This window comes from Papaver somniferum, chromosome 8 (assembly GCF_003573695.1).
Source record: "Papaver somniferum cultivar HN1 chromosome 8, ASM357369v1, whole genome shotgun sequence".
Lineage (NCBI taxonomy): Eukaryota > Viridiplantae > Streptophyta > Magnoliopsida > Ranunculales > Papaveraceae > Papaver > Papaver somniferum.
Genome location: NC_039365.1, coordinates 92,638,253 through 92,658,615, shown reverse-complemented (window position 1 = coordinate 92,658,615; position 20,363 = coordinate 92,638,253). Strand labels below are relative to the sequence as shown.

The 20,363-nt window shown below is 35.8% G+C and overlaps 1 protein-coding gene across 1 annotated transcript; it reads left to right on the top strand.

The window, feature by feature from the left end:
* The first annotated feature begins 4,333 nt into the window (after positions 1–4,333).
* LOC113302074 (putative ABC transporter C family member 15) lies at positions 4,334–11,990 on the top strand. The gene is made up of 11 exons (XM_026550916.1): positions 4,334–4,548; positions 5,968–8,306; positions 8,421–8,507; positions 8,624–9,271; positions 9,476–9,640; positions 9,851–10,145; positions 10,264–10,478; positions 10,582–10,887; positions 11,014–11,077; positions 11,159–11,398; positions 11,504–11,990. The coding sequence occupies exons 1-11, from the start codon at positions 4,524–4,526 to the stop codon at positions 11,623–11,625; spliced, it is 4,506 nt and encodes a 1,501-aa protein (XP_026406701.1). The 5' UTR covers positions 4,334–4,523; the 3' UTR covers positions 11,626–11,990.
* The last annotated feature ends 8,373 nt before the right edge of the window (positions 11,991–20,363 follow it).

The following is a 20,363-nucleotide window of genomic DNA, read 5'->3' as shown; positions in this document are numbered from 1 at the left end:
GAATTGCATTTCGGGTAACATCTAATAACTAAGCTTGTTCATTCATTTTGGCTTATATTAGTTTAAAAATCACCATCTATATGCATACAGCGGACGTGATTGTCTCACATTAAGCAGGGACTTAATATTGATAGTGGATATTCGACGAAAGTTAGATTCGTAAAATCACATCGAGAAATATGTATATCTGATCACATCAGAAGCATAAGAGATTTTATGTCTCCACCTTCCGCAAGAGAAGTAAATCACAGTTCTCTGACCTCGTCAAAATAATGATATATGACGGCAATATTAGGGCCTCTTAATATTCCATGTATCTCATGCTGAACAATTCAGTATTCCTTTCAATGTTCGAAATACATTTGAAAGATGTCTGGTGCTATAACCCTTCCCATAATAATATTCAGAACAAACATGATGGTATCATCTCATGTATGAATCAATCAATCGCTTCGAGACAGGTTGTCTTCTAGTACAAGGCGATTAATTAAATCGCTTCTAGACAGGTTGACTGCTAGTACAAGGCGTTAATCTAGTGCTAATCCATCCGGATGGATTCCTAGAAATATCCAAAACGAATATGATATTCCCTTCTCATATAACAATTATCTGAATATACTAAATGTTGCTAGACAAGTTAGTACGACTATGTGCACCCGCGGGTGCACATTCCTCACTACCTCATTGGAGGACTTAACAGAAGTTTCTCCTATTTTAGAAAATTCATTTTATTTCACAATTTTGTAAAGAAAATGAAAAACACAAGTTACAAAGCTATTCTCTCTCTCTTTGCTTTTATCCTTCTCTGACCCCAAAGAAAACAATTACAGCTAAAACATAAGAAGAGGATTGCAATTCAAGTGTTCTTTTTAACACGGGAATCAGGATTGTGATGTTCTAGTCAATGCATGGAAAATTTCCCTCATAACACAGAAGAGATCAACAAAATCGTGAATGTAAGAGATGAAAAAAACAAAAATCATGATCTTCAAGGCGTCATGTAGAAGCAATGATCTATGCAACCCATCAGATCGTCCATGCTTTTCTGTTACCCTGTATCTTCCACGAACTCATTGATAATGGAGAGATCACAAAATTTATTGAAAACTGAAATTTATCATAAAAAAGGAAAGAGCATAAACTAAAATCGTGTTATTTAATGGAATTTGTCTAGGTGGTTAATGTTTTAACAGTCCAATCCTAATCAAAAATTAATGTTCGATTTGTTGGCAACTCTCTGATTGACAGATATGTTATCTTTGATTCGATAAATGATGTAGTAGTCCACTCTGATTGATGGAAAATTTATAAATATGTAAAACTGATTATTTATACTCTGGCATATGTTTAATTAACGAAGAGGTGAAGGATGATAAAGAACTCGGAAAGGATGATAAAGAAGATAGTCGTGAGAGAAAGATATCATAGATTTTGATATAAAAAATAATAAATATTAGAAAACAAATAAAATATTCCGTCAATTAGGGTTCCCAATAAAGAAGGGACGAATGTGCACCCCGGTTAAACGAGGGTACACAAAATCGGACTCTAGACAAGTTGTCTACTGGCGTAAACCATTTAACTAATTTCTTCTAACGCCAAATTCTTCGGACAAATTCCTAGAGGAAATATACCAGTTCATATGAATGTCTAAATGTCGTTTATATTTTCCAATGATCGGTGGGACAAATTCCTAGAGGAAATATACCAATTCATCTGAATGGTCTGAATGTCATTTATATTTTGAAGTTCATTAGAAAGAATGAATAGACTGTTATTGAAATGAAATCTATAATAGAAGTTTAGCTTAGGCTTGTGGCCTGTTAGTCATCCCAGTCAGTGTCTGACTTAGCTGACTCAGTTTCTGACTGAGTTGTATCGGTGCTGACTGTTGACTCAGTTGGCCGATTTAGACTTTATACTTTGACTATTTGACCTTGGACTTTGACCCGACCTTGGACATTGACTGTTAGTTGACCCTTGACCGTTAGTTCGACTGTTAGTTGACTTGGTGGACTTGGGCTTAGGGAAGTTTCCTTAATTAGATGTTTTGTACCTCTTGTGGTCTGATTTAACCTTTGGTTCCTTCTACAAAGTAGTAGATAGTCGTAAGACTTAGCTAATGGACTACTTAGATAATGGACTACAGGGTCAACCTAATTGAATTAGTATACCTTAGATTTGCTAAAGATAGATAAATAAAAGGTGTAGAACCATAAATGGGCAACATCCATTAGATAGACTTGAATGATTCTTGTCTGAGTCATTTTGGCTAGATTCTTAGACTTCTTCTGTGATTAATAGTCAGTCTATGTTAACATCGAACGATTAAAAGAATGAACCAGCGGATCGTGGATCTCGACGTAGGCGTGGCTTGTCATCAAAAGAGGTGGGAATACTTTTAACTCTTTTTTGATTATTATCTTTTTTCTTTTACCAAAGTTTATGTTTAACAAATTCATGCATTGTCTGGTTGTGCTTTCCCTGCATTGTTTAACTTTGATTTATGAAAGTTCTGTTATTTCTTTTAATCTTTCCATTGCTTGGAAAGGAATTGTAATGCTTTGTTTGTCTTTATGGATTGTTTGGGAAATGAGAATTTCCATCTGTGGTATATAGGATATTGCTCCTTCATTTATATCTACATGAATTCGAGCTTTTATGCAATTACTAGGTGGGGGACGAGTCACCATATTATATATTGTTTGGAAGGAGTTAGTTCCATATACATGATTGTTTATCTCTGTGATTTGGTTGTGTTTAGTGTTAGAGAAAACATGAATTGTTTTCAAATCATTTCAATGATTGCATGAAAGTTAAATGTTATTCCTACGGGGCACCCCTTTTAGGGATGATGTGTTCACCCATTCCCACTTTCAGTTTCAGAGATAGATTAGAGTTGCGCAGCGGAAGCTTCGAAGAGTTGATTTCATTAGTTGGATAATTTCTACTATGTTTATTATATTACATATTGTATCTGTAAACCTAATGACTATTGTATATGTATCATTTGAGAGGACTTCTTCTATATATATGTTTCAGAGCGGGTTAGTTTTGGGTTAAGTTTTGTAGCACATTTTTTAGTTGAATGATTAAGTATATGATTTAGATTTCTAGTGCCTCTATTTTTAGTTAATCTCTTGGATTAGTCAGCTGATAGCTTTGGGGACGCTACAGACAAGATGATTTACGACAGTTGTGCATTGTCGTTGATGAAATTTAGGTTTAGGGACGTGCGGATGTCCCTTCTTTGGCCGATCGAATCCAAGCACTGGGTGCTAATTTGAACGGACCGGTGAGGCATGTGTTGAGACGAGCTGCCTCCGTGCATGCTTACACCTCTCGGTCACTCAAAAATTTATATTTTCCAATGATCGGTGGTGACAAAATCCATACGTGAGATTTGGTGGTGGTGATCAAAAAGACCCCGCAGCTAGAAGCGGCAGATAGCAGTCGATTTCACCGATTCAGCTCACAGTTTAAAGTCCCCACCATGGCCAAACAAATTCACATGCTAGAATCTTATTGGTACACGTCAAGTTTTATCAGAAGACTGGCCCACATCAGAAAGTTTAGCCGTTGATCTGATTATTCATTTACATATCATTTTCCGTGATTGGGTGTGTCCCCACCTGCCGAATTGGTATAGAAAACGACGCCTCATGCCAAAAACAAATAGAAAAGAATCCCGAGCATTGAGAAAATATATTGGAGACTCCGGTCAAGTAAAAATTCCCCCAAAAAATCTCCAGATCCTATAAATTCTCCAGTCCACACTCCACCGTTCACAACACAAAGAACATAACCCAGAGTCCCAGACGTTTCATATTTTCTCTTGTTCATGGAGTAAGAGCGAACACATTTGAAATTCGAAGCACATGAAATAATATTTGACTATGCACAAAAAAAAAAAAACAACCGAAAACAGATCTAAGCATAACAGAAAAATCATTGAAACATCAAGAGAGTACCATTTAACCTATTCATTTGGATTTGTATAAAAAAAAAATTGGAAGTTTTTCTCACATGGCAAGCGCGATAGTTCTTCTTTTCAGAGGAAGCTTAACAAACATAACCGATGAGTTCCGGAAACAAATAAAAAGCCGAAAGTGAAAACCTGTCTGTCTTTTTAAACCAACAATCACGTGAAGCTCAAGTCCTAGTTCAAATCAAAACAAACTCTACTTCTTCACCACTACATGACAAAATCTTATACACGTACGTACATCATCATCTCATTCTCAATACCAAGTTGGCTTTTTTATTGGGAAACAGAAAATATTCTCTTTCAATTAATCAATGTACTATAAAAGATTTCTCTCCCTCCCCTCTTCACATTCTCTCACTCACTCACACTCTCTCTCACTCCTAGCTTCTTGTTTTTCCTTCTTGTCGCGTCCGCCCGGTGACTCGAGCGAGCGAGTGAGTTCTCGATCATTGTTGGTAGAACTCACTCTTCGACGTCATGACCCCCCTGTGCAAGAGTTTCGAGTTGACAAGCTGACTGATTGGTTTATGCAGATATGTTTGATTCAAACAGTATATCAAGTAAGCTTGTTCGAAGTTCTTAGCTCTGCTTGACTGCCTTTTTGTTTTCCATATTCATTAGAAAGCTAAGATTTGAGCTTGAGGAACATGTTAGGTTAATTTCTTATATGTATGTTTTGATCTTTAAGGATTCTATTTTCAGTGATAGTTTCTAGCATCCCTTTAAGATTTGTCCCGATGCAGTTAAGTTTTCAAGTTGCTTGCTTATGGCAGTATCTATAACCCTTAATCGGACTAGAAGTTTTATTCTATTGCTGGTGCTAATCTAGTCGGCATTCATTTAAGTTACTATGTCTATTTTGGTATCAACTGTGGTTGAAAAGTTGCATGCGGATATAAAAGCTGTGCATAATGTTAAAAAGAAGATAAAAAAGAAAGATTATCACTACAGCTACTTTTTAAAAGATGGCATCTCTGTATTGTTATTCTGTCAGAGAATCTCTAGTGGTGTCTGGAATCTGGATTATATGCTATTCTTGGATTGAAAATATTCTACTTTTTGTATTGTGTTTATTCCATCTTTTTGATTACTGAGTAAAATTAGTAAGTCATTTATGAAATCATTGGAGCTTTTACTCTACAAAATTGGCCTTCGATATGATAAGTGTAATTACAAATAGATAGTAGTTTCAATACAGAAAATATGTTTGCAGAAAGCAAGATAAACAGTTAAAATTGTTTAACATTATAGGGAAAAAAACAGAACAGGTTTCCAGTGTATGAAATACTGTACTAAAAGAATGAAATTAGTCTGTTGGTGCTTGAATTGGTTGATAAAACATAGCAGCATACATATCAATGTTTACATAGCAAACCTTGTAGAACAGATAATGCACAACAGAACGTACATGTTGAACCTTTTCGTAATTATTCAAATTTGGTTTCGAGTTTTTATTACTTTCTCCCAAGGTAATTCTCACTGAGCATTCCCAGGAATTTGACTTTGTAACGCGTTCCGCATAAGTTTAAACATCCCCACAATGTATTTTTCCCAAACTAAAACGATCCCTCATATCCTCACTTTCCTTTTACCTGGCAAAACAATATACAGCAAGTAGCATGTAGGCCTCTGCATAAACAGTAATATTTATCCTGCTTCTCCTATTAAGAAATGGAGTTTGAAGATGAGTTGCTAATAGTAGAGTTGCTAACAGTAACATTTATGCCTGCTTGCAGAACAGAATTATACACGTCTCAGTTTGCTGGGATAAATCCCCTTGACTGGGTGGGCAATGTTTAATGTCTTAGCGGTATCAATGACTAAACTAGTATAGCATTATACTGATACTACACACTTAATATGTTAGCATACACCAATTAGGATAAATGAAATTTCTTGGTTAAGGATTCTTATGAATTTGATTTTTGAAGAATGCTATGGAACTCTCTTATTAAACCTCCAAATCAAAATTTATGCAGATTTTGAACTTCTTGAGGGGTGGAAAGCTGGATTGAAGTTGATCACACCATGTTTCTGGGATGAACTCAGCATATTAGTCCAATTCGGGATTCTTGGAAGTGCTCTAATCTGTTTCATACAGAAAAAATGTGGACATCGATCAGGATTTGTAGAGGAAGTAGCAGAAAAGTTACCCAGAAGCATAAGACTTGGTTTTGTCTACAGCGCCACTGTAGGTTGTTCTGTTTTACTAACAGGAGTCCACTTACTGATGCTTTTGAGACTGGTAAACGGGCACGAAGCCCTTTGCAAATCAAAAATCTTAGTTTTCTGTCAAGAAATCTTGCAAGTAATATCATGGTTAATCACATTGCTTATGGTTATCAACCTTCGCCAGTCGAGGTCTTTGAAGCTGCCAGGGATGTTAAGGGTCTGGTGGATTTCGAGCTTCTTATTATCCGTTATCCATACAATACTCGATACTCGTTACATTCTTATAAATCATAAATCTCCTGGAGTAGGCGAGTATGCCAACTTCCTTGGGTTAATTGCCTTGACGTACTTGCTAGGTATTACAGTCAGAGGGACAACAGGCATCAGCTTCATAACAAATAGCAACACAGAGCCTCTGCTGTGCAATACTGAAAAACATTCAGAAGGAAAACGAGAAAAAGAATCTCCTTACTCAAAGGCTACTATTCTCCAACTGATTACTTTCTCTTGGCTCACTCCTCTATTCAAAGTTGGATACAGGAAAGCACTTGAACAGGATGATATCCCAGACATTGATATCAAAGACTCTGCAGAATTGCTCTCTCATTCGTTTGGCGACTGTTTAAGACAAGTCAAGGAGAGAGATAGCACCAGAAACCCATCCATCTATATGGCAATCTTTCTTTTGATCAGGAAAAAAGCAGCACTCAACGCCATTTTTGCTGTGGTCAATGCCGGAGCATCATATGTTGGCCCGTACCTGATAAACGACTTTGTGGCGTTCTTAAGTCAGAAGAAGAACTACAGCTTAAAGACGGGCTACATAATAGCAGTAGCATTCTTAAGTGCTAAAATGGTTGAAGTGATTGCACAGAGGCAATGGATTTTTGGGGCGCGCCAATTAGGTATGCGTCTGAGAGCAGCTTTGATATCCCACATATATAGGAAGGGTCTTCATCTGTCCAGTCAGTCCAGACAAAGCCACAGCAGTGGGGAGATAATTAACCTCATGAGTGTTGATATTCAACGAATTACAGACTTCATCTGGTACATGAATACAGTGTGGATGCTGCCAATACAAATTTCGCTAGCAACCTACGTCCTATATATTAATGTAGGCCTTGGTTCATTTGCTGGCTTAGCAGCAACCTTACTAGTGATGGCTTGCAACATACCTCTTACAAGAATTCAGAAATCCTTCCAGTCAAAGATCATGGAAGCCAAGGACGAGCGAATGAAGGCTACATCAGAAGTTCTTCGAAACATGAAAACCCTGAAACTTCAAGCTTGGGATATGAAATACCTCCTAAAGCTTGAAAATTTGAGGAAAATTGAATATGGATGGATATGGAAATCGTTACGCTTATCAGCACTCTCGGCTTTTATCTTCTGGGGATCCCCCACATTAATATCTGCAGCGACTTTTGGAGCATGTATTGTACTAGGGATCCCACTAACAGCAGGGAAAGTCTTATCTGCACTGGCAACATTCAGAATGTTACAAGATCCGATATTTAGTTTACCAGACTTGCTATCATGTATTGCACAATCTAAAGTTTCAGTTGATAGGGTTGCATCATACCTCCAAGAAGATGAAATACAGGAAGATGCAGTCATTTTTGTTCCAAAAGAGACATCGGAGGTCTGCATCGAGATTGAGAAAGGCAGATTTAGTTGGGACCCTGAATCAAGTATTCCGACCCTTGATGGAATACAGTTAAAAGTGAAGAGAGGGATGAAAGTTGCAGTTTCTGGGACTGTCGGGTCAGGGAAGTCTAGTTTACTCTCGTGCATAATTGGAGAAATACCAAAGATTTTAGGGACAGTGAGAGTTAGTGGGACAAAGGCATATGTTCCTCAGTCCCCCTGGATATTAACTGGAAATGTAAGAGATAACATTCTCTTTGGGAATCCATATGATCAAGTCAAATATGATAGAACAATAAGAGCATGTGCATTGACAAAGGATTTTGAGCTCTTCCAAGCTGGAGACCTGACAGAGATAGGAGAGCGAGGGATTAATATGAGTGGAGGTCAGAAACAAAGGATACAACTTGCACGAGCTGCTTACCAGGATGCTGACATTTATATTCTCGATGACCCATTCAGTGCGGTTGATGCTCATACAGGAAGTCAACTTTTTGAGGTTAAATTTTATCCTTTGTAGAATAATTATCTAAACGCCAATAGCATTTGTTGTCTACACAATATAAAGTTTGTGATTATTATGCTTTTAATTGTATGTACAACTTTGGTGCAGGAATGTCTGATGGGAATCCTCAAAGACAAGACTATACTTTATGTGACACACCAAGTAGAGTTTCTCCCAGCGGCTGATATAATTCTGGTAAGAGATTGTAGAACAACTTTCTCCTCTATTTCTAAACTTCCATGCAAAAATGAAAATCAGTCGTTCTAGGATTACCAGAAGTAAGACATAAGAACCTATTATTATCTTAACAGATGATGCAGGAAGGAAATATCATTCAAGCTGGAAGATTTGACGAACTTCTCAAACAGAATATTGGATTTGAGTTGTTGGTTGGTGCACATAGCGAAGCTCTACAATCAATCTTTGATGTCGAAAATTCGAGCAGAACGTCTGAAAAGGAAATGTCTTCAGTTGAAACAGACATAGATAGTACGACACATCATCATCTGGTTGGTAAACATGATTCAGAACAGGATCTCGCTCTAGAGATAATAGATAAAGGAGGGAGATTGACACAAGAGGAAGAGAGAGAAACAGGAAGTATTGACAAAGAAGTTTATTGGTCATACTTGACCCTGGTATGGGGTGGTGCATTGATCCCATTGATAATCTTATCTCAAACTAGTTTCCAAGTATTACAGATAGCGAGCAACTACTGGATGGCATGGGCTTCTCCCGTCTCTACAGATTCCAAGCCAGTAGTAGACATGAAATTCATGTTCCTTGTGTATATAGTCCTATCCGTAGGAGGTGCATTTTGTGTATTGGCCCGAGCATATTTGGTAGCTATAGACGGCATTCTAACGTCACAAAAACTCTTCGCCAACATGCTTCATAGTGTGCTCAAGGCACCAATGTCTTTCTTTGATTCAACACCAACTGGAAGAATCTTAAATCGAGTAAGTTAGGACAAAGATTTCCATACTTGTATGCAGATATGTATACATGAGTTTGTGTTTGTGTGGACAACAACTTCACGTGACTCGCATGAAAATAATACAACCTCCGGGTAGTCTTTATTGCGTTCTACATTTTATATATGTTCATAAACTCTACAGGATATTCAGAGAATTGACGCCCTTTAAATGTTTTCTGATTAACAGGCATCTACGGATCAAAGTGTGCTGGATTTGGAATTACCCATGAGGGTAGGCTGGTGTGCTTTCTCAATCATTCAAATTCTGGGAACTATTGCAGTTATGTCACAGGTTGCATGGCAAGTATTTGTCATCTTCATCCCAGTGACGGGAATATGCATATGGTACCAGGTAAGACCTACTTTGGACTGTTATGATTGGACAGTTATGAGGTAGTCTAAGAGGGTGTTTCTTTTCCTTTTCACTGAATGGGCGTTCAAGCCGGATACTGGGACGGCTCATTTCAACCCATTTAACGAAAAAGAAAAAGAAAAGCTACCCCTAAGTTGATCATCTTTGTTTTATAATAGTTATGAATCTGATAATGGATCACTACTACAGCAATATTATACACCTACTGCAAGAGAACTGGCACGCTTATCTGGGATTCAAAGAGCTCCATACCTCCATCACTTTGCAGAATCACTTGCAGGAGCTGCAACAATCAGGGCATACGACCAAGAAGACCGCTTCATGAAAACGAACCTAGGACTCGTTGATAATGAATCAAGGCCATGGTTTCACAATGTATCAGCCATGGAATGGCTTTCATTCAGACTGAACATATTGTCAAATCTTGTGTTTGCATCCTCATTAGTTGTCCTCGTGAGCCTACCTGAAGGAGTTATCAATCCAAGTAAGCAACACTATTCACTACCATGCTAAACATTCTCATATTCACACAAAATAAATCTAATATTGATATGAGGAGATTCGAGAAAAGCTAGCTAACTGAAAATTGGACCAAATTACAGGTATTGCAGGGCTAGCAGTGACATATGGTCTCAATTTGAACATACTTCAAGCATCTGTTATATGGAACTTGTGCAATGCAGAGAATAAAATGATTTCAGTAGAAAGGATATTGCAATATTCAAAACTAAGTAGTGAAGCCCCTTTAGTGATTGAAGAATGCAGACCACCAAGCAACTGGCCCGAGTTCGGAAGGATTTGCTTCAAAAACTTTCACGTAAAGCCCCTATATATATATCCTAGTACTCTATTATCCAAAATTCAAAATTGGTAGGTGATACGCATTATAAACATTCATTTATTGTTTTACTTTTCCACAGATTCGCTATGCCGAACATCTTCCATCTGTCTTAAAAAACATAAACTGCACGATTCCTGGAAGAAAGAAAGTTGGAGTTGTAGGAAGAACAGGGAGCGGGAAATCGACTCTTATACAGGCTCTCTTTCGGACAGTGGAACCCAAAGAAGGAAGCATTCTAATTGATGATATTGATATTTGCCAGATAGGTCTACATGATTTGAGATCGAAACTTAGCATCATTCCTCAAGACCCGACATTGTTTGAAGGAACTGTTAGAGGAAACCTCGATCCGCTAGAGCAATTCTCCGACAGTGAAATATGGGAGGTAGTTATTCGTTATTATTTTTCCATCAAAAAAAGAAGTTATTTGCTATTACTTCTATTGTGCATCAATTATCAAGATATCGATATCATTTATTCTGAAGTTTGTTGATGTTAAAATTGTTTTTAGGCTTTGGATAAATGTCAACTAGGTGATATAGTACGTGCAAAGGAAGAAAAGTTAGGCTCACCAGGTAAGAGTCTTAAGGAATATGAAATGTAACTGTGATCAAGTTACGGGCTCCTCTAAAGTTTTAGTTACTATGCCTTTACAGTGGTTGAGAATGGAGAAAACTGGAGTGTGGGTCAAAGACAGTTATTCTGTCTTGGAAGGGCTTTGTTAAAGAGAAGTAGCGTGCTCGTTCTTGATGAAGCTACTGCATCTGTTGATACAGCTACGGACAGAGTTGTACAGAAGATCATTACTCGGGAGTTTGAAAATTGTACAGTTGTCACTATAGCTCACAGAATTCATACGGTCATAGATAGCGATCTTGTTCTTGTCCTTAGTGAAGGTATGTATAACTGAACTTCGAAGATTTTTAAATAACAGGCTTATACTGTAGGTTTAAGCTGTTTGGATAATGGCTAAGAAATCAAATCATTGCTGTCTTGCGCAGGAAGGGTAGTGGAATACGACACACCAGCTAAGTTACTCGAACAAGAGGGTTCCTTCTTCTCAAAACTCATAAAGGAGTACTCTATGAGATCAAAAAGTTTCAACAATTTAGCAAATGCATAAAATGGGGAGCTGACCCGTTTACAGCTAAATCTCTAAATCTTGAAATTTCAAGAGATGGAAAAGCCGACAAGCAATGAAATCGTACCCAGAGACTGAGAATGTTCACCTGTCATCCTTCACCAGCCTAACATAGTACCACATCATAAATAAACAAAGAAGTGTTATATTTTTGAGGTGCTCCTATTATACCCATAAGCAAGAACTGGAAAAATGAAAACTCATTCTAAATAAGTTAACCTGTTTGCACCAAAACTATTACTATGTATTATTATGTAATGTAACAATTGGTAGGAAATGAAGAGAATCTAAATGGTTTGTAATGTAACAATTGGTAGGAAATGAAGAGAATCTTAATGGTTCAGATATCACTTAGTATGAGGCAGGTAAGAACCTTTTCCTTAGTGTGAGGCAGCTAAGAACCTTTTACTTATATACAACATCAGAATTGTTTGAAAGGAAGAGAATCTGAAATGGTTCAGATATCACTTAGTATGAGGCAGGTAAGAACCCTTTTACTTCTACACAACATCAAATGGTTCGAGTATGTAGTCAGACGAAATGACATCAATAGTTTCATTTATGAGTCTGATTTTCTGCACTCTTTATCCAGTGTCCACCTGACATTTCAATCTACATCATTAAGTAATCAACCTATCATGAACATGTAAGTAAACACTCTTTAGAGGAGATTGTGCACAAAATTAGACTCATCATTTACCAGAGTTGCGGCTATACATTACAGTAGGGACATAACAAAGGGCCTAAAAAAAGTGGTCGAAAATAAGGTGATAGTCAAGTCAAGTCAACCACCGAATTTTTTATACACAAAATAAGTAATAAAAAACATAAACAAGACTCCAAGACCTAAGGTAACTTTTTGCATGTGTCTCGTTGTTAATTTGCGTTTTCTCTGCATGTTATATGTTATCCAGATCTGCCATATATTATTTTGCATATTGATTGATTGAGGAGGTAAAACTTAAAAGAAGAAAAGAGAAACGATTGATTGAGCCATACAGTTCGCCACAATCAATAATTTCTTGTTAGTTCTTTTGGTATAAGGGTATTTGATTATGTTACTCTGTCTGTTTCTTCAAAAAGATTGTAATCATTTTTTTAAAAACAAAGGGAGTATGTTTATTTATATATATCATAAAATGAATTAAGAAAAAACAAGTACTAAAGCTTTGTTGATGAAACATTTTTTTTTAAAGGAGAATCTGTATATTAATTTAACGAGTCTTGTGGTGACGAGCTCGTGACAGCTTTTATAAGGGTACATTTCTTAATCCTTGGATATTACATCATAGATGCGTTTTGTTCTCTAGACAATATTTAAGAAATTATTATTTCGTGATAAATTTTTCATTATTTTTATTTTTGTCACGCCCGTCCATTCTTTCAATTTAATTTCATAATTGATCCCTCGAACAAATTATATTCTCGCGGTCACAAAAAATCATACATCTCTTGTTGTTTCTTATACCTAGAAATATTCAGGTTTTTATATACCTTCTCTAATATGGACGAAGAAGAAGAACCGGGCATATTTAATTACAACAACTTTGGATGAACTATTCAAGCTTAAGAAACAAATAAAGAGAACAAAGAATTATTGATCCCTTTTAGTTCTGGTCTTGCTGAACATGAACGCACATACAAATCTTTGATCTAAGTTTTACTACCTAGCTTGTTGTCGAGTAAGGGAGGAGAAATCTATTAACCTATGTGTTTTTTAATATATATGGCCTATAGTATAAAATTGAGAACTGTGATATAGAGAATCAACGGATCCATGCATATCAATTTCTAAGCTAGAATCTTGATCCTTTATAGCAATCAGTTGTCAAAATTTAGTTGGTTGTTTGCGGTCGTCGTAAAAACTCCCTCTGGGTTATTACCTTCATGACAATGGGAATAACAAGTTGAGGTGCATAGAAAAATCGCTCAAACGGGAGTAAACAAGAAGAAAGGAATAAAAAGAAAAATTCTCACTGTAAGTTTCATTATTTAACTTTAGAGGAACTATAGAACATATATAATTAAATACAAAAATAAAAATATAACAAAAAACAATAAATATATACTTATATGTTTTCTAAATTATATCTAGAGATTCGTGCCAATATCTACGATGAAATATCCAAGAATGAGAAGATGCACCCTTACGGAAGCTGTTACGAGGATAACCTCGTCACAGCAAGACTCAATAGGTCCCTGAAAAAGTATACGGACAACTAATAATATTTAAAGTTCTAAATACATATTCGTACAAAATTGAAAACTAAAATTAAATACAGGAAGTGAAATAGACTTCTGATATTGAAGGAGAAAAGATAGAATATCATCCGACCAATTATGTACTAATAATACAAGCTAAGTTGATTGTTATAGAATTTGCTAAAAGGGTTAATTTTTATTTTTTTTAACAAGAAAATGACAAAATTTATTAAAAATGGGTTACTTAAATAGTGACTACAGCAAAAAAGAAAATCCTAATAAAAAATGAATAAAGCATTCTGTTACAAATTACAAATAAGAGAAGAAAGAGACACACCACTGAAAATATCAGTGTTGATAGCCCATTTAAAAAGATTACATTTAACCGAAATTATAAGTTTCTTATAAATTCCAGCTCTTTGTCGTAGCATCTATCATTTCTTTCCCTCCAAATGTTCCACCAAATGGTTAAACATATTAAAGGGATAAAATTCTAGAAGATGTAGTATCAGCCTTTTTTTTGTAGTGTGATTGATGTGAAAAGTGAACGTTCGTGGTATAACTTGAGCATACATTTTAGTTAGCATCTTGCATCTATATGTTGCTTTCAAATTCCAAAAATCTTGCATCTATATGTTGTCTACATGAAAGTTTCTACTGCTCATTATACTTCTAGGTATATTATTTAATTTGTTGTTAGAAAAGGTGAATCATCACGCTCTTCGGCAGCTTCTTGCAAAATCAATAAGAATTAGTCTAATATTCCAAGTTTTATTTGTTTGATTATAGAAAGTTGCAGAACAAGCAAAAATGAGTATAGAGAAAGAGATGAAGGCTCTTTAAGAAGTGGTAAAACAAAGAAAAATTATATATTCGGCTGAACAAGCGCAAATTAGAAGGAGACTAAGAGTACCATGACCCTAATTTGGATGCCACCAATTTCTGAGTGAAGGCCTGCAAATGAAGTACATAGTTTCAAAGGTGATCCTAAGTCTTTAATTAGCGGGCTTGGAAGATGCTTGTTATACCAAAAAATATATCTGGATATTGTTGTTGAATCTCTGTTAGAGCAGGAAGAAGACCAACTTAAGGTTGAGCAACTCCCTGGTAGTCCTGCATTTTTGTCGGAACAGGAAGACCTTGATGCTGAAATCGAAGAAATCATGCTCTAAGTATGTGGCGATACTCATTTGTATATCTCTTCGATTTTCTCAGTCCTATTCACTTCGTCCTCATATCTGTCTCATCCATTTTATCTTCATGAGAATTAATTCCTTCACTAAATTTATATATTTAACTACTACCTTTCTCCTACATTAATTGCGTTAAAACGAAATTGGTGACTTGTTGAACGTCTTTTGTATGAGTTAAGAATTAGTCTAATCATAAAGTGTTAGTTATTTGATTACCGAAGTTGTTGAACAAGAAAAGATGAGAGTATAGGAATTCTCTCGGAGAAATGACAAAGTAAATAAGATTTTTACGTTTGGATGAACAAGCAAAAATTAGAGGGAGACGCAAAAAATATGACGACCTTAAGTTATCTGCCATCAGCTTATGAATGAAGGCCTGCAGAAGAAGTAAAAAGTTTCAAAAATAAACAAGTATGTAACAAATGGGATTAGATACTTTCTACATAAAAGGATCTGGATACTGTTGACGAATCTGAGCCGGAGTAAACAGAAGATCAACTTGACGTTGAACAAGTCCCTGATAGTCCGGCATCTCCGACGGATCAAAAAGACTTGCTGCTGAAATTGAAGAATGCATGCTTTTAAGTATTCGACGGTAATCATAATTTTTATACCTATTCCATATCTTTCTCTGATACTTTCACCCATGTCTTTCCATCGATTTTCACTATTCCAACCTCTTCTCATCCCCTTTTACTTTAAACTCTTATCTGGATCACCCTTTTTGTCATCATTAGAATGAAAATCCCTTCCGTCATTGAATTCTTATACTCGACTACTTCTTTTATGCTGATTTAGCTTCCCCAAAACAAAAGTGGTGGCTTCTTGGACGTTTTTTTCTTCTTCTATAAGTTAGAAATTAGTCTATTCCTGGAGAGTTTTACGTATTTGATTATAAAATGTTGCGTAACAAGCAAGGATGATAAGATAGGAATGTTCCTGAAGAAGTGGTAAAGCAAATAAATTTTTATATTTGGCTGGACAAGTAAAAATTAGAAGGAGGTTCAAAGAGTACCATAACCTTGATTTGGCTGTTATAACTTCCGAATAAAGACATGCAAATGAACTAAAGTTTCCAAGATAAATGAGCCTTTAATATTTGGGATTTGTATATGGATGCTACCAAAAAGAATCTTATATTGTTGACTAATCTAAGTCTAAGTCCAAGCAGGAAGAAGGACTACTTGAGGTTGAGCAAGTTTCCGATCGATAGTCCTGCATTTTCATCGGGTCAACAAGATCTAGATGCTAAAATAGAAAAACTCATGCTCTGAGTATTTGGAAGTGCATAGAGTTTGTATATCTCTTCTATATTTTCTCTGACACTAGTTCTCTCATTATTCTCTCTACTTTCACTATTCCAACCTCTTATTAGTCATGTTTATCTCGTCCTCACATCTATCTCACCCATTTGGTCAGCATGAAAATTAATATCCCTTCCTTCACTTAATTCATATATCAAATCACTTTATTTTACGAAGCATTAGATGCCCTAAAACAAAAGTGGTGGCTTATTTTGTATAAGTTAAAAATTAGTTTAATTCTGAAGTGTTCTTTATATTTAATTATAGAAAATTAAAAAGTAAGAATATATGAGAGTAAATGAATAAATCAAGGCTCTTGAAGAAGTGGAAAAGCAAAGGAAATTCTTACATTTGGATGAACAAGCGCAAATTAGAAGAAGGCCCAAGGAGCAACATGACCTTAATTTGGTTACCACCAATATATGAATAAAAACCTGTAGATGAAGTAAAGACTTTGGATGAACCAGTCTTTAATAAGCGGGTTTCGGAGATGCTTGGTACCTAAACGGATCTGGATATTGTTTCATAATCTGAGTAGCAACATAAAGAATACCATCTTGATCAGATTAAATAAGTCCTCGATACTCTTGTATTTTCATCAAATCAACAATACATTATTGTTGAAATTGAAAATATCATGCTCTAAGTATTTGGAGGCACCCCCCCCCCCCCCCGTTTCTTATACCCAAATGCTTTTCATCCTACTGTTTTAGCTGTCCTTAAATAAAGTGGTCGCTTCTTAGACTTTTTTGTGTTAGTTAAGAATTAATATAATTCTAAAGTGTTACTTATTTTATTAAAGAAAGATGCGGAACAAATGGGATCAAAAGGAAAAAGGAAGGCTCTTAAATAAATGGAAAAGCAAAGAAAACTTTTACATTTGGTTGAACAAATGACATTAATTCGTCGATGTAAACTTCTGAATGAAGACCTTCACAGGAAGTACAAAGTTACATAGATGAACAAACCTTAAACAAATGAGCGTACGAGATACTTTCTTCCTAAAAGGATATGGATATTGTTACTAATGTAATGTGATATTTCGATAATTACCTTGTATAGTTGTTGTCATTTTAGGAGTTTGAATTTGATTAAACTGATGTAATATGCTTTATTAATAATGTATACTTGTTATTTTCACTTTCGTATGAATCACGATTATACTGAGCATGTGCAACAAGCCTTTAAACCATTAGGCAATCCTTATGGACGAGTTGTGTCTCATGAGGGTTTATAGAAAGTTGTTCACTATTCATCTGAATCTTCAGAATCGACATCTTGTGTGGGTTCTGGGTGGTAGGACTAGAAGATGCCTACAATTGTACTAACCGCAAGTATACAACGTCTGCTTTGTAAACAGGGTAAGTACGGTTCGAACCCACAGAGACTAGGTCGGTGTATAGTTGATTTTAGAGATTTGCTAAACTAATTTAGATCAAACAGGTGGTTGTCGACACGACGAGATATTTGCTATAAGAACTAAACTAGAGAACGAAAATGTAAATGAAATAAAAGGTCCAATTCCTAAGAAGATGGTACTAGGGCAATCGAATTCGCCACTTAATCTACACCAGATTATTCAGCTAATGGAATTGTTCTTTTCCTTATAATGGACATCAGTAAAGATGCAAGTCTGACGCATATCCAAGGTAACCTAAAGTCGGAGAGTTTAGTGTCAACTAAAATATTAACCCCTAGCATTATTTGTCTTGTTACAACACAACTAATCACAAATTAATTTAATCAATAAAACATGAGTTAATGCACAACAAATAATTGTTCCAACTACCTAGGTTACAAAACAAACAAGGTGAAGGTCATATGCTGCACACAAAGATTAAACCCTCTAACAATAAATTAAGCACAACAAGAACAATAACACTAACTTGAATAACCTAGCAGCACATTAAGGGCTTATTCTAAGCCATAACTTATGAATTTAGAACATAGCAAAAACAGGAGACATAAGAAATTCAAAGATAGATAAAATCATTCATGCAAATTTCTTTGTTCAACTGATTTCTCCTAAGAACAGTGAAGAGAAGATGAAATTAATTATCCTTATGATGTTATCTCCTTTCCCCCCTTAAGTTACATAACAACAACCCCTATTTATACATCAATTTTTCCCCAAAATTGGGTTCAATTTGTCAACACATATACTGAAATCTAGGGATTGAGATATCAATCACTCACTAAATACAACTGAAATACACTCCACTTCCTTCAACCACTCCATTGACGTCATGCTGCAATTGATGGTGGTATTCAGACCTAGGTTTCAACTCCATAACCTATACTTTCAGTCCTTTCCTCCTTCCTTAATAGGTCACTGGTCGTGTGTAGGAATGATAAAATTAGGTTTTTGATATCCAACAGAGAGTTAGTATTCTGAGAATGGGAAAGTGGAAGTGACTACACATCTAAGACATGAAAGAGAGGAGAGTACAGTTGAGGGAGGATGGGCGGTGGTATGGGTTTGACAGTAGAGAGGGAGGTGGTGTCGATGGTCTGAGAGAATAAATTTTTCTGAGTATAGAAAAGAGAAGTGTAATGGGGTTCACCGAGTGTCAGGAATGTGTACCTTGCTTGGGTATTCAAGGGTGAGACTGATTTCCCGTCTCTTTTGTCTTAAAACGTGAATAGCACTTGGACTTCATACTTCGGCCCATCATCAATTAAACTTGAGTGCACTGCACACATCCCTTACTACTGATTCTGTGTGCCATGTCACAATATTTTCACTTTCCAGCATACATTTATTGAGCATCCCTTCTTTATTCTCTCCTGCAAATGCAAACAAACATAAATTATTAATATTTACAACAAAATTAATTATTGAAGTCTCGAAAAACAAAATACTAACATTTGACACAAAATTAGGATATTAATGCATTTCGAGTACTATAAGTGTCAGTGGAGTAATATCAAATATGCAATATTTGGCCCCTATCACTAGGTTATACTCAACGAGGTTTTTTTTCAACAATAAGTAGCAGTTATAAAACCAAAATTTCTCCTCAATTTTTTTAATAAGCTACTTTAGCCGCCTCATACAACGAAAGAAAACAATATCAATAGTTTAGTAGACACTATTTGTAGGTATAATACTTACGATTACGGGAGTGCAATGTGGCCCGAAGAGGTATAATACTCTTTGTAGCGATAATAGATACTCTCTTACACCTGAAGTGATTATGCACAATGTTTCCTTAAGATAACTAATCGTTCGTTGGTTTGGGTTCCCGATAGTTCTAATAAAGTTTTGCAGGATCTGGTCCCAAATGTTTGTGGTATTTATTACTAGAACTACGTACGCCGTCATTCTCTAGAAAAAGATCGACCCATAAACTAACAATCACTTTATCTTCTTACGGAGTATTATCCACCATAATTTTGAAAAGAAGGTATTGTTTTGTAAATAACAATTAGGTCAACATAAGTTTTTATAATCGTAGATAGAGAACAAAGTTGGTCGAACTGATATGTTAATGGTTGAACTATGTGTGATCTATTTATACAGGATAAATAAACTATTGTTTCGAATATAACATAAATCCATATACTGTAACTGGAGATTGAGAGAAGTGGCCATACGACTACAACTATTGTGTAGCTATACTGAGTGAAGTGACCATACAACTACAACTACTGTATAACCAGGCCGAGTGAAGTGACCATACGACTGCAACTACTATATAACTAGACTGAGTGAGGTGACCATACGTCTGCAACTACTGTATAACTAGACTGACTGAAGTGACCATACGTCTGCAACTAATGTATAACTAGACTGAGTGAAGTGACCATATAACTGCAACTTTTGTATAAATACCCCGAGTGAAGTGACCATACGACTACAAGTACTGTATAACTAGACCGAGTGGAGTGACCATACGACTGTAACTACTGTATAACTAGACTGAGATAGGAAAGTAACATGTCATAATTGTAAACCACATGCCCATCAAATTAAAACACATACATTGAATAACATAATTGAAAGCGAATAAAATTAGCA

Coding starts and splice junctions, on each gene's coding strand:
- LOC113302074 (XM_026550916.1), top strand. CDS start 4,524: ATGTTTGATTCAAACAGTATATCAA. Junction 8,307..8,420: donor CAGGAAGTCAACTTTTTGAG/GTTAAATTTTAT, acceptor ACTTTGGTGCAG/GAATGTCTGATGGGAATCCT. Junction 11,399..11,503: donor TGTTCTTGTCCTTAGTGAAG/GTATGTATAACT, acceptor TGTCTTGCGCAG/GAAGGGTAGTGGAATACGAC.